The sequence below is a fragment of the Coffea arabica genome, chromosome 11e, assembly GCF_036785885.1.
Source record: "Coffea arabica cultivar ET-39 chromosome 11e, Coffea Arabica ET-39 HiFi, whole genome shotgun sequence".
NCBI classification, from domain to species: domain Eukaryota; kingdom Viridiplantae; phylum Streptophyta; class Magnoliopsida; order Gentianales; family Rubiaceae; genus Coffea; species Coffea arabica.
The window spans coordinates 61,260,576-61,274,616 of record NC_092331.1 but is presented as its reverse complement, the minus strand read 5'-3'; the positions used below and the strand labels follow the sequence as shown (position 1 = coordinate 61,274,616).

Here is a 14,041-nt window from a genome sequence, read left to right as displayed (position 1 = left end):
GGTCCGAAAAGAAAAGAAAGTAGCGTTGCGAGGTAATGTGAGGTCGTGGTGACTCGTTAGTTTATTGTTCTTTTCAAACAAACATTCTCAAAGACTCAAACTCATCCCCCTCTCTCTCTCTCTCTCTCTCTCTCACACACACACACACACAAACTAATCTTTGCTGCCGGATTAACGTAGTCTGGGGGAGAGAGAGAGAGAGAGAGAGATGTAGATAGAAGCAAATTCTCCAACTACAATACTATGTAGTGTAGAGCAGAAGATGCCTAGAGAGAGAACAAACCCATGGGCCAGAGTATGGTATGGTTGGGTTCCAAATCGCTAGCATTACCAGATACATATGTAGTTCAAGAAACTGCTGATGGAAATTTCTACTAACTAAAAAGGCTAGCCAACCCGCCAGAAAACCACCCTTCCGCTTGTTTCCGGCAACCAATTCCCCCCCCCCCGCCCCCCCCAACCACACCAAAAAAAATCATGGGTGACACTACTGGTTTTGCTTCCCGTTTCCCAGGAAACCTCGACCCAAGAGCTCAAGAATTCATTCCAACCACCCATCATCATTTACCACCTTTACTCTTTCCGCATCTTTACGTTCCTTACGCTTCTCCACCGCCTTACCACCAGTTCTCTCCTCCTGCTCCTCCACCGCCGGCGTTCGTTAGCAGTGACCACCCCTCTCTATTAAGTCCTCCTGGCAGTACCTCTTTGCCACCTTCTTGTAACATGCCGTCACGGGCCTTACTCTTGAGCATGGTCCCCGCTGACGTCAGCGAGTCGACGGTGAGGAGAGAGCTGGAGGTGTTTGGTGACGTCAGGGCAGTTCAGATGGAGCGAGTTCGAGACGGGATCGTCACGGTTCATTTCTACGACTTGAGGCAAGCGCAGGAGGCGTTGGCGGCAATTCAAGAGCAGCACATGCAGCAGCAGTTCAGATTAAGGAGGCATTACGATGCCGTCTTTGCGCAGAATTCCGTGGGTCTTAATTTACTGCCTCCTCCTTCACAGCTTCTGCTGCCGCCGTTGCCGCCGCCAGCACGAGGGCTCATAGCCGGGAGGGCTGTCTGGGCTCAATATACAGTCCCCGTGGCTTCTACGCTTCCGGATGGGAATAACCAAGGGACTCTTGTGATATTCAATTTGGAGCCCGAGGTCACCCCAACTTACCTCAAGCAAATTTTTGAAGCCTTTGGTACGAAACGATCTTGTATTCAGGATAAATCTTCTGAGCTCAATACCAGAATTTTTTTCCCTTCTTCGAATTTTGATTGATTTTTCCCCCTTTTGTCTTTAATTGGATTGTGGTTGCATGTTTTTATTTTATGTTTTTACGGGGAAATTTTTGTTTTATTTCCTAGCATTAAGTATTCTTGATAATAGGCATCTATCCATGTCAACAAAAAAAAAAAGCCTCGGTAATCTTTTTTTTTTTTTTTTTGAGGCGGGGGCGGGCCCGGCGGGGGTGGGGGTATTATGTATAATTGTGGTCATGCTCTTGGGACCGCATCCATCTGAGGCATTATGTTGCCTGTGCAGGGCCTGTTAAGGAATTGAGAGAGACACCAATGAAGAGGCATCAAAGGTTTGTGGAGTTTCACGATACTAGAGATGCAGCCAAGGCCTTGTCGGAAATGAACGGGAAGGAAATTCAAGGTAGGCAAGTTGTGATTGAATTTAGCAGGCCTGGTGGTCATAGCAAGAAAAGTTCATCATCAAGAGCCAGCCGAGGCAATACTATGGCCACTTTCAGCGGACTTGAATATTCTTTGACAAATTATCAAGCAAGGCCTTCACGTAACTTGCCACCATCTCCACCACCTCCCATGTCTCGTAAAATACCTGGTCGGCCGCTTTGTAAATCTCATGACATGAAAGCGGCGAGTTTTTATTCCAAGGGAAACCCTAATGGAAATGGTGATAACCGGAGCTCTAGTTCGAGTAATGCCTCGGTTCAAAATTCAATGGCTTCTCTGAGACTTGTTGGCCAAAATGGAAGTCGAAATGTAGGAGTACAGGAAGAATCATGGAACTTTAGGCCTTCGAGTTCAAAGAAGAATTGCAAGAAGAGAGGAGGAAATGGTACAAATATTGCAAGTGGTAGTAGTGGGACGGCTACTAGTAGTAGTACTTCCAAGCATCAACAACAACAGACCAAGGGTAGTCGACCCTGGAAAGGTTCATCTAGACAGTCAAAGGAATACGATCCGCGTTTCTTGATAAACGAAGATGCGATTATAGAATCAAATTGCCCAGATTCCAGAACCACTGTCATGATTAAAAACATTCCCAACAAGTACAGGTTCGTTTGATGCCTTGTTTATAAGGTCAAAATCTAATTAATTGTGCGATTAGAACCATTTTTATTCCGAACACTCGACACTTTAACCGATTTTGGTTAGTTGTGATGAGAATATTGGACTTCTTCTCTTCCTTTTTTTCTTCGGTTCAATTTTTGGGCATGGTGCAGTCAGAAGCTACTGCTGAACATGCTAGACAACCACTGCATCCACTGCAACGAGCAGATTGACGACGGCGATGATCAGCCCTTGTCTTCCTACGACTTTGTCTACCTTCCTATTGATTTCATGTAAATTTTGTTCATTTTCGTGAAGATTTTTGTTTCTCCTGTATTTCTTTTGGCTTAATTGCATAGAACGCAGTGATTTTGGGCCTAAAATATACAGCGTACTTGAAAAATGCAGAAACAAGTGCAATGTGGGATACGGCTTCGTGAACATGACCTCCCCAGAGGCAACCTTGAGACTATACAAGGCATTCCACCGTCAAAGCTGGGAAGTCTTCAACTCCCGCAAAATTTGTGAAGTTACCTATGCCAGATTACAGGTAAAAAATAATGCATGGATTGTCACGTTTATGCATGTATTATCTTGGATGGTACTTTATTAATAAATTCCAGCTAGCCTACAAGTTTGAAAGGAGATATTTGGTAGTTGTTTAATTAAGTAGCGTACGACATATCCGAACTTTGGTACTCGCGAATTAAGAATTGATGTTGTGAAAAGGGAGTGGAAGCATTGAAAGAGCATTTCAAGAACTCAAAGTTCCCATGTGATGTGGACGAGTACATGCCAGTAGTCTTCTCACCGTCACGAGACGGGCGGAGATTGACGGAGCCGGTCCCGATAACCGGCCATTCCACCGCGTCTACCCCACCTCTTCTTCTATCTTCTTCTCCAGCAGCAAGTTCCAAGGAAGACTACCATTCGGAAGATTACGACGAGATAGACGGTGGAGATTCGCAGGTCAATGGAGTAAATGGCGATGTTATTAATGATGATGATGTTGACGGGAATGATGAGGATCAAGAAATGTACAGCTGCGGTGGCAAAAGTAGTACTAGTAGGAATGGGTGTAGCAGCAGCAGCAGCTCAAACGGCGGCGATAGTGGAGATCCGTGTGATGATAGCGATGACGTTTACGGTGGAAGACAAAAACAGTAGAAGCGGTGGCTATAGAGTTAACTTTGGATTTTGCAGTTTTTATTGTTACTAGTTATAAACAGTAGAGAAGATTTTCTTCAACTCTCAGGCTATTCACTACTACCAATGCCTCTTTGCCCTCTTTTTTATTTTTTATTTTTTCTTGATTTTCGTTGTTTGTTGATATCTCATCAGTTATCCATTTCATCTGTGTAGAACTAGAAAGGCAGCTACTACTACCATTACTGGCTATAGTGACTGCCAAGAATAGGTTGCAGCAGCCAATGGGGGCGGTGGGGTGATTGTTGTCGTTGAGCTCCGAGCCCCCATAGTCTCTCAGAAACCCCAGACTTTAACGTTTCTTACGTTCACAAAACTCCTGCCATTCATTCCCCTTTTTTTTTTTTTTGTTAAATGCCATACCTAAATATTGTGTCATTCATACCTGCTAGTTATTGTTGTCCAGGTTACGCTAGCTTTTTGCTGGACTTGGCTCCGTTAGTATGATGATTAGGTGCTATTTCCATGCATCTCTGGCTAGGTGGCTCAAACAAAAAAAGAAAAGAAGAACTTTGTCTAGGAGGTGGAACATTTGTTGTCACTTGTCGTAGCTTTTATTGGAAACATATATAGAATTGAATGGGCGTTAAAATGACATGTTGGATTTGTTTCTTCTTTTTTCGAGGATGTGAATGATGGGTTTTTTTATTTTTTGGAGATGTAGTATAAAATTTCTTGTGCTTTCAAGCAAGGAGCGCAAAATATTTGCATTGGAAACACTGAAGGGCTTCTTGTTAACCGGCACTTTAAACGTTCAGACTTTATTGTGCGTGTGAGAGTGAAGTTGAAAGAAGAGAAGAGAAAGTGCCATAATAAGAGGGAGAGAAGGAAAGTTTAGGCCAGCTCAAAACTACCACTATTTGAAATAATTTAACGTCTCTCCGTGCTAATTATAATTAAGTGATATCGGGCAGCGTGGGAGGAGAGGGTTTAGGAGTTTTCTCTCTCTCTTTTTTTTTTTTTCCTGTTTCTTAATCTTCTTTTACTTGTGTTAACTGTTCTCGCCGATGATTTAAGTTATAGGGGTACAGCTCCGTCTCATACTGTCGGTCTTGGTTACCGGAACTTTATCCTTAGAATATCATATTCACAAATGTAATTTTATGACCTTTTTAAAAATAATATACTGATACGAACTGTTATACAAACTTGGAATTTTCCGAAAAGAAGCAAAGTTTTTGTAAAATGTTGACCTGTTAACCAAGATTAAAGACACAAACAGTAGTTCATTCTATATGACATTTATGTACTTTTGTAGTTGAAGTTTGACAAGATGCAGTAAATGTGGTAAAATGTATGTATGGCATCATTCTAAAATATTTTGTATTCAAGGATGCACAGCATGCTTACAAGGACAGACAAGTAACTTTGGTAAACTTATTTAACTCAATTGCCATTTCAAGACAGATAAACCTTCTTGGTCACTTCTGATTATGTTATCTAATTAGTAAAGAGTAAATCTTATATACAGTGGCACAGTGTATACACTATCAACGTTTGTCAGATGGATGATAACTATGTAAAATTTGAATTTCATACACTATCAACGTTAGATGAATGACAACTCAAATTCAAATGTTACATAGTTATAATTCATCAAACGTTGATAGTGTATATACACTGTCAGTATAGAAAAAATTCATTAGTAAATAAAGTTTGCTCAACAGCGTGCTTTATTTATTTAAATGCAACGATATTATAAACAAAAAATAAAACAAAAGTTAAAGACCAGAGGGTCGTTCCCAAAACCACCTCCAAGAAATGCTTCCAAGTAGTCGATTTCATTCTATTGTAATAGTATAACTTTGAGCTTTAATAAGTAAGAATCAGTCAACTATTAGTCATAAATAACCTACTAGAAAATTGAAGTAGATATGTCAAAGAATAGGTGTTCTCAATCTCAATCTTTCAATCATCTTGTAAATGCGCAGCAACGACAGCATCACGCTACGAGTTTTAGCTAACGGGTGCTCTAAGACGCTCGTTAGTTAATAAATGCACAGAAACTTTTCTTTTTAATCTTTTCCATGGGCGCTACTAATTTTCTCATTTCACAAACTGCTAATATACTAGCGCCACTCAAGTACTTTGTTTTTTACCCCATCAAATTCTTCTTCCATTTGCAAGGATTGGACCAGTAATCCCATCTAATCCCTCCCACTCTTTATCTTTATCTTTCCTTCTTGTTTAAAGCGATCGATCTCTTGCATCCTTCTCTTTTTCCTTTGCATCTTTCACTATTGTCAACGATAGCTTCGTCGTGCCCCTCTCATACGCTTGTACTAAGATTCCATTTTCCATTCATGTCCTGAATATTACCGTTGATGTGCTGAACGTCTGATTCTTCGTTGTGCACTACTATTTCAGGCAATACCAACAACAAGTCCAGCGAATTTTATCGCAGTACACTTGACTCGTAAGTACCAGTTGGTTATATTCTTCATATGGTCGAATGGTCTCATCAAATAAAGCATTTTTTTTTTTTAAAAAAAAAAAAGGGAGGGACAGATAAACTCTTCCAAAATGAAAGGCCTATAACGTAGCACCTGAAAGTTATGCAGCATGTAGCGTTCTTTCCTGGAAAATATTCAGAAGGGCAGAGGAAAAGCAAGAAAGAAAAGAGAGAAGCCCAGGCCGGCCAGCCAGCCAGCAGCAGCAGCGTAGCTAGGGTTCAGACAGACATCTTCAGAGGGAGGGTTATAGTATAGTATAAAAGCAAGCAAATGCAAATATAAATGCAAATGAATGTCCGATGGGTCAATGGATGTTCTGCATATGGAGAAGTGAATCATTGGGAAGGCTCGGTTATTCACGGTTGTGAAACTCGCCTAGGATTAGATAATGCTGAGGTGGCTGACCGTGTAATATCTCCCGAAGTTTGGATTATCATTTTTTTAAAAAAAATTTTTTTAAACCTTTTTTATGAACTTATTTTATAGTTATTTATTTTTTATTTTATATATATCAAAATAAACTATTATCGTATATTTTAATCAAAATTTCAAAAAATAGCAATTCAAATATTTTTTTATCTTATATACATCAAATTATTACAACATATTATTTATAAAAATTCTAAAAATTAACAATTCAAATGGGTTCTTAATTAACAAATCTATTGATGCGTGTATCCCTTATTTCATTAGTTGTTAGTTTGCAATGCTTGAAAATTTAAAGATTCGCGAAATTATCTAAAAAATATAAGCAAAAATACTTAAACTATGAAAATGAAAAGATAATACAATGATAGATTCCAAAAAAAAAAAAAACAAAGTAGTTGAAAATTTTCTGTAACGTTCAAAGCGTACTTAACATTCTTATTTTCCTTTCTGTAAATAATTTCAACTTATAAATTCTGTACGGCTTGATCTCACTTTTAACTTAGACAACTCGTCACACACTGATTTTTTTTTTTTTTTTTTTTGGTTTTTGGGGGGGTGGGGGGGGGGGGGTTCTTAATATGCTACTCATAATCATATTTTATAATTGCTCAACGTAAGGTATTTTTGTGTGGGGGGGGGGGGGGGTGGGGGGGAAGATGGGAATTTGTTTGGGACCCGTCCCTGCAGAGAGAGATTTGCTGAACATTTTTTGAGGCTTTTACACCAAAATGGATGATGGCAGCTAGGCGACAGCGGTCATTGAAGGCTCATGTACAATTACGACATTAACCCACTCGAGACCGTCCCAAGCGAGGAAACAGCTTTCACTGACGACCTTAACAGTCGCATGCCAACAGCACAGCAAAGCACTTCCGGTCCCGATCGTGAAACCCATTTTAATTTAATTTAATTTACTTTGAATGCTCCTCCCGTTGCTTCTCTAGCCTGCAGCTCCTCTTTCCCTGTCGTCCTGTACCCTTTGTCCTTTCACTTATCTGCTGATGTTCTGGGGCTTTGACACGTGGACCCCCGATGTCCGTCAAGATTCAGCGCTTTTCTTTTGATCCGTCTCGTAATGGACCCGGATAAATTGAGCTTATTCAAATTAAGACCAAAAAAAAAAAAAAGCCAAAAACACTTTAGGCCGGTTTGGATTACTACACTATTTTTGAAGTTTTTTATTAAAAAAAAAATACTATAGCAATTTGATATATCCGAGATAAATAGGTTGGCCTCATCAACGTCAAGGTTTTCAGAAAAGTAATCCGTGAATTCTCAAAACACTAGCGCTTGAATACGTAGACGACGACATTGCCTGCTCATTTCTTGCGCACAAGACAGATTTCCAAACTTGGAGGGGGTACAGTACTAGTGTTATCATAGTGGGAATTCAGAAATTGGAGTAGCTACAATAATGATGAGATTTGGGCTTTGCTTGTAGATTTGGAGTTGGAGATTGAGCAGCGAGCCTCAGCCGCACAGAACAAAATGAGGGTCACGAAGCATCATCATGGCCTCCCCTGTTAACACTTCTTTGCCATTTATCGACTAGACACTTTGACGGCGATATGCCCATTTGGTTGCTGCAGCCACTACTACCAAATGTATTCTTATCCTACAAGAAAAAGATCACGCCATGCAGCTTCCTACGTTAATTTCCTGTCATTTTTCTCTCTTCCCCAAGCCGCCCAACCAACTTCTCCTCCTTAAAACAAGGCTGCTGCTGAACTACAACTATTACTTGGAGAAAGTGAGGGTAGTGCTCATCACTATTGACTGAACATTGCAGGAATGAAGAAAGCTTATTCATAATGAATGACATGCAATGCAAGTAAACGCCTATCTAGACGCATCCACCTAATTTCCTGTTTCGAAACAGCAGGCTACGTCGGTACTCATAACTACTTCAGCTGGAACATCCTCCTCCTGTTCATTTTATTGAACGCAAAACTCTTCACTGATCGAACGAGGAATTATGAAGAGAGTGGTGGCAGGCATCATATTATATGATTTGATTTGATTATTGTCTAGAGAAGTACTTCGCTGGTGGTTGCTGTTTTCTTACTATAAACCAACCCTTGGGAGGAGTTGGCATTAATTACTATATATGACGATTATTCACTAATGATCTTATGGTTATAGTAGTGTTAGATCTTGAATCCGGGAAGGAGACTCTTTTAAGCAATGTTTTTAAACTCGGACCGGTCAGTGAACCGGAGAGGTGGCCGGTTCGCGGTTCGACCGGTCCGACCGGTCCAACCGGCCGGTTCAAAGGTTCACTGTTTTTTTTTTTTTTTTTTTTTAGTGTTAAGTACTAAGCAGGTTTCATTCTACACTTGAACTTTACCAACATAACTTAATTTAAGTTATGATAATAATAAATTTTCTAAAAGTTATACACAAAACATGGAATGATAAATATAATTAAAATATCATAATTCACCACAAGTTTTCATAAATTCATTATAAACATAAATAGATACAATCCAAATGTGCACCAATTATCACAAATAAAAACACAAAAAATAAATAAATTAAATATTGAAATTCTTTTACAACCCTTAAAAAAATCTATAAAAGAGTTCAAGTTAAAACAAACTATTTGAATAGCAAACTTTTATCAGTGGCATGATAAGCAACCACACCACCTTCACAATTTCATCAACTTAAGCTGAAAAAGTTAAAATTTTATTATAAAAATATAAATCTAATTGCTCAAACTAAAAAAAATTAAAATTTTTTTAAAAACAAATATACAGTTAAACTCATAAAAAATTAATTGCTACTAAACATTACTAATTAACATGTTATATTAAATTCAATGATCCTGTACCATTAATTATTTTAAATTCAATTATCAATAGCTTCGATTATGTGCCAACTACCATATTTTTGACCAACCCAATGTTATTATTTGTAATTCCTACCCAATTCCTACACGGATGTGCACTACTTTTGCAAAAATTTCATCCTTAATTAATCGAATAAAAATAAAACAAAAATGAGGGAAACATATGAAAATTGAGGGGAAAAAGAAGAAAATGCAAAAAATCAACTAAAGATAATAATATAGAAAAAAACCTTGAAAAGAAAAAAATTAAACTTACTAAAATGTTGGAAAACAAGAAAAGTTGAAATTTTCAACTTGTTTACAATCTGCTAAAGATAATATCCTGATAATAATGGTGAAGACTTGAGAAAATCTTGTTGTGGATATTTGGGTTAAAAATGGTTAAGAAGAAAAAATTGAAAAAAAAAATAAGAGAAGAACTTGATGTTTTAATATATTTTTTAGTCAAGTAGAATTCTCAACAAACTTAAGTACAGTCTAGCGGTAAGATTGTCATATTTAAACTTGGAGACCCAGGTTCGAATCTTAGCTACACCATTCTTGATATTTTGTTGAAAGATTTAAAAAACCGCCGGTTCACGGTTCTTAACGGTTCGCACGGTTCGTCCGGGTTTCAACGGTTCTCCATGAACTTCCGACTTTAACATTAAACCGGACCGGTGACATGGCCGGTTCGCGATCCAACCGGTCGAACCGGCCGGTCCGGTCCGATTCTGAAAACATTGCTTTTAAGTGCTTGCTGCAAAGGTTGGTAAATGAGTTTAGCTCCATCAATGAAAGAAAAAACAAATAATTATTCTGGTTGTTTTGGGGCCAGAGCCGCAAAACAAACAGAATAAAAAGATGTTGTCCCTTGTAAAAATAGAAGAAAGGCAACAAAAAAAGGACCATAAATCGGGGGTTAAAGCACCAACAAACCCGACAAATAAGTGGGATTACAAGTCAATTAAAAACACTAGTGTAGTCCCACCTACTTTATTACAGTCACCTGAAAAGTGTAAACCCCGACCCTTTTCTGTAAAGCCCATCATGGTCAACTTTTACAAGCCTTTCATAGTTTAACTGGATTCTTTTGTCTTTTCCCAAGTGGGACGTTGAAAACTTCGAGGACGTTGTTTTTTTTTTTTTTAATCTTTTTAAAATCTAATAATAATAATAATAATAATAATTGATGTGTCTTTAGATTTTTTTACTACTCGTATGTACTATGAGATTATGGGGAATTTGTCTTGTTATTGTACACATTGTGTAATGCAGTAAGAAGCTTTTTGCTGGCTAGTGGGGTTTTGACCGGAACAGGGTAAAAACCGGCATGGGTCAAAGAGATTTTAGTAGAGGCAAAAGGAGGAGAGAGAAAACAGATTGTCCGCTACCAGATTAAACTTGCGTTGTACTTGCACAAATAAAACTCTGGCCTTTTTCTGGCTGCCTAAATCCAAGGCGTGCGTGCCCGCCCTTTTTGAGTTGATCAAGACCACACGGTTGGCCACCGGTTCCCCGCCCTCAGCGCTTTCTAATCCTAATCCGGACTCATCTACCCCTACACCTAAGTAATCTTTCATTAATTTGTGGTAATAACCATTTTACTAGTAGTTAATACCGTATACACTCGTAGTGTACACACCACGCTATGGCAGATATGCATATAGAATGTTAGTCATTGTAGTATTAAATATTTATCCTTTGTAACCTTCTCATGGCATGCAAGCTATTAATATGTTTTGAATTAATCTTATATACACTATCATCATCATTAGATATATGTTACACGAGTAAATTTTGAATTTAAAATTTACTCGTGTCATCCATTCAATCATAACAGTGTAGTATATACACTGATAGTGTATATAAAATTTACTCATATGTTTTTTTCCCAAAATAAGGTTGCCACCAACCATAGCAGTTACGTCAACTAAAATTTGTCCTTTTTTAACGCATTTACCTCGTTGGACTCGTGTATATGTATATGTTACTGTCAGTGTATATAAAATTAATCTTAAATATGTATTGTATGTTTGTTTATTAGAAGTACTAAAAATACAAATTTAATCCTAAATACTTATCGTTTTATTTGCTTGCTTGCTTATTGGAAGTGCTACAAAGATAATAATCTTATTAAAGGCTTGCCTTGGTGCACTCATGCTTTGTATGGCTTCTTGTCTTGTTTCATCCTTTAATGTTATCCGCTGGATGGGTTCTTCCGGGGCTTTGTAACGTGCAGCAGATTGGGCCTTGGTTTTGGGTTTCTAAGGCGAAGAATCTTAATGTTCTCTAAATTAAACTTCTAGGCTCGTAATGTTGTCTTCAGCCAACTCCTCCTATTACTGAGCCCACTTTCATCCTGAAGGTTCAACTTTGAACAAGACAACAGATGCGTTCTTCAATTTTCTATTTTTTTTTTTTAAATTTTTTTGTGGGTTTCAACTGCCGGTACTTTGTTCTCCTTTCTCATTTCAATTTTGAGGCCCAACTATCACAAGGCAGTGGTGAGCAGACGCCATGCGCTCGGCAGCCCATAAAATCCTGCTAGTTGGAGTGATAAATTGCAAAGACTTGATCATTGGAATCAAGAGCAGCAAACACCACCATTATTAGTACTACTTATTATTTATTCAAACCATCACAGGAGCAGGATTACGTAAATCTATGCCTAGAGATGACCTAAGTCTTCAGAAGCACGTAGTCTGTAACTAAAATTCAATGAATCTACTGAAATATATATATATATATGTATATATATAAGAGGATCAATCTAGAGCTCGTCCTTAGGTGGGGATGGTTTTGGATTGTGGGAGGACAATTTAAGTGGATAGGAGGCCTCCATTGCTATCCCACAAACTCCGCCTTCAGCATCATCAACACCACGTTGCATCCTAATATAGCCCTGTTCTCCCCATCCTGTTCCCCATGAGTTCTTCACTATCCAGTATTTAGTACCGTCAAGAGCAGTTCCATAGCCGACGACCGCCACGCCATGATCAAGCTCATTGCCACACGAGTCTCCAGTGTATACACCCTGCAATTAATTGCAGATCCCATTGTTCATCAATAGGCTCTCAACTGCTACAAGCTGAAATGGCCTGGTTAGTTAGTAGCTTAAGCCAATGTTTTGACTGTTCCTGTTACTATTTTATTGTTCATAGCAGCACCACTAACTAACAGCTTCTAAGGAAACCAAATAAGGGAAAAGTATATGTTGTGCTGTTGCCTTGCATAAACGGTACCTCTGAATAAAATTGCATGTCAGAGCCAGACGCATCTATAGCTACTGATACAGGCTGGTTAGCAACAGCTTTCATCAAGGCATTCTCATCGTTTGCGGGTACCATTTCATGCCCATCAATAGTCACAACAGGGGCATTCATCTGTCAAAGTTCATTCATCAAAAGGGCACAGGAAAGATGAGTGTATTAATTTAATAACAGTCAACATAGCATCACAAGTTTATTCTTCATGACGCTAAAAGTATCACGAAAAATTCAACCTTTGATGAATCACAGCTGCCATCTCTTCCCTTGTAGGGATATAGCCTCTCAGTTGTTATTCCCCCACTTTTCTTAATAAACTCGTATGCATTCTCCATGAGTCCTCCGTTGCATCCTTCATTGTCCGTTTCACAGTCAACAAGTTCTTGCTCGGACAGGGAAACTAATTGGCCAGTTTTGATTTTGTTGATTCCCTCGACTCCAACCACAGTTGAAAATGCCCAACAGCTACCTGTGCAAGTGTGACGAATAAATCAACCACAAAAAAAAAAAAAAAAAAGAGTGTTCCAGTCATATTCAAACATCATACGACAAGATGATATTTTTCCAAGGCCTAATTGCACCTAGAAAAGAATACTTACCACATTTGCCTTGATTCTTGACGCTAGTCACGGCTCCTTGCTTTCTCCAATCAACGGAGGCTGGCAAACTTTCAGTCTTCCCATGCATAAATCCAGTATTAGCACGGCTGCCATGGAGCATCCGGTAATGTTTCACCTTAGAACTGTAGAATTCCCTGAACTCGTGGTTGGTCATATCAGCGAAACTGTTGAGTTTCAGCTTGTAAGGCTTGTCCTTCTGGTTCACCTTGTGAATATGATGGACATTTGCCTTGAAAACATTAAAGCGCTTTCGTTTCTCAGAAAGGTCTCGAGAAACAGTATGATGGCTCCTCCATCTTTCGTACAAGTCCCACAAGCTTTCCTCAGACGCCAAATCTCTTTCTGTGATCTCCATGCTCATAGCCGCCACTAAGATCACAGCCAATACAACAGCAAAAAGGAAAGCCTTCCCCATTTTCATAATCGCAGTATGTCTACCAAATGTAGTGAGCGACTGCGAAGATTGAACTTCACGAAAGGCGAATCTATAAAAATCAGGATTTAAGATGTAAGAGACCGCTCGATTTTGGCTAGTGTGCAACTATGTTTGGTTTATATAGCCGCTTTCTAAATTCTAGGTTCTCTTTGCATAGCACGAAAACTGTGTCATGGCCGAGACTTTCTTGACGTAATCTTTATCAGAAATTAAGGAGAAAGGCTGCTACTTTTCAAAGCTTATTCTGCTATTATTAGATGGGGGGTTTTGTACTCTTTACAGTGGGTGGTATACTTCGTTTATGTGTGCTAGTCACGTTTCTAGCTAGTTTGTTAGCAGAAAGGGACGAAGAAGCTCATATCAGAGGAGGCTCTAGGACACGATTTCTTTGCGGGTATGGGATAAAGTGATCATAAGTCAGAACTCTTTCCCTCCTCTTTTTGTACGAAGTGTTGAAACTTTTAAACCGATTGCCGGAGTCGGAGGTCTTTAGTTGTTAGAATG

The 14,041-nt window shown here is 38.9% G+C and overlaps 2 protein-coding genes across 2 annotated transcripts; one reads left to right on the top strand and one right to left on the bottom strand.

The window, feature by feature from the left end:
- On the top strand, positions 1-3,582 carry LOC113718650 (protein terminal ear1 homolog). Its single transcript, XM_027243540.2, has 5 exons — positions 1-1,192; positions 1,537-2,299; positions 2,468-2,587; positions 2,703-2,844; positions 3,024-3,582. Exons 1-5 carry the CDS (start codon positions 478-480, stop codon positions 3,459-3,461), a joined length of 2,178 nt encoding a protein of 725 aa, XP_027099341.1. The 5' UTR covers positions 1-477; the 3' UTR covers positions 3,462-3,582.
- An 8,239-nt stretch (positions 3,583-11,821) lies between these two features.
- Positions 11,822-13,769, bottom strand: LOC113718920 (vignain). The gene is made up of 4 exons (XM_027243850.2): positions 13,081-13,769; positions 12,718-12,950; positions 12,458-12,598; positions 11,822-12,249 (listed from the first exon to the last, which is right to left on the bottom strand). Exons 1-4 carry the CDS (start codon positions 13,520-13,522, stop codon positions 11,986-11,988), a joined length of 1,080 nt encoding a protein of 359 aa, XP_027099651.1. The 5' UTR covers positions 13,523-13,769; the 3' UTR covers positions 11,822-11,985.
- Positions 13,770-14,041: the final 272 nt, after the last annotated feature.

Excerpts from the sequence above, each read along its gene's own strand:
- LOC113718650 (XM_027243540.2), top strand. The coding sequence starts at position 478 with ATGGGTGACACTACTGGTTTTGCTTCCCGTTTCCCAGGAAACCTCGAC. Across the intron at positions 2,300-2,467 it reads AACATTCCCAACAAGTACAG|TCAGAAGCTACTGCTGAACA; the intron begins GTTCGTTTGATG and ends GGCATGGTGCAG. Across the intron at positions 2,845-3,023 it reads TTACCTATGCCAGATTACAG|GGAGTGGAAGCATTGAAAGA; the intron begins GTAAAAAATAAT and ends TGTTGTGAAAAG.
- LOC113718920 (XM_027243850.2), bottom strand. The coding sequence starts at position 13,522 with ATGAAAATGGGGAAGGCTTTCCTTTTTGCTGTTGTATTGGCTGTGATC. Across the intron at positions 12,599-12,717 it reads GCAGCTGTGATTCATCAAAG|ATGAATGCCCCTGTTGTGAC; the intron begins GTTGAATTTTTC and ends GAACTTTGACAG. Across the intron at positions 12,250-12,457 it reads ACATGCAATTTTATTCAGAG|GGTGTATACACTGGAGACTC; the intron begins GTACCGTTTATG and ends AATTAATTGCAG.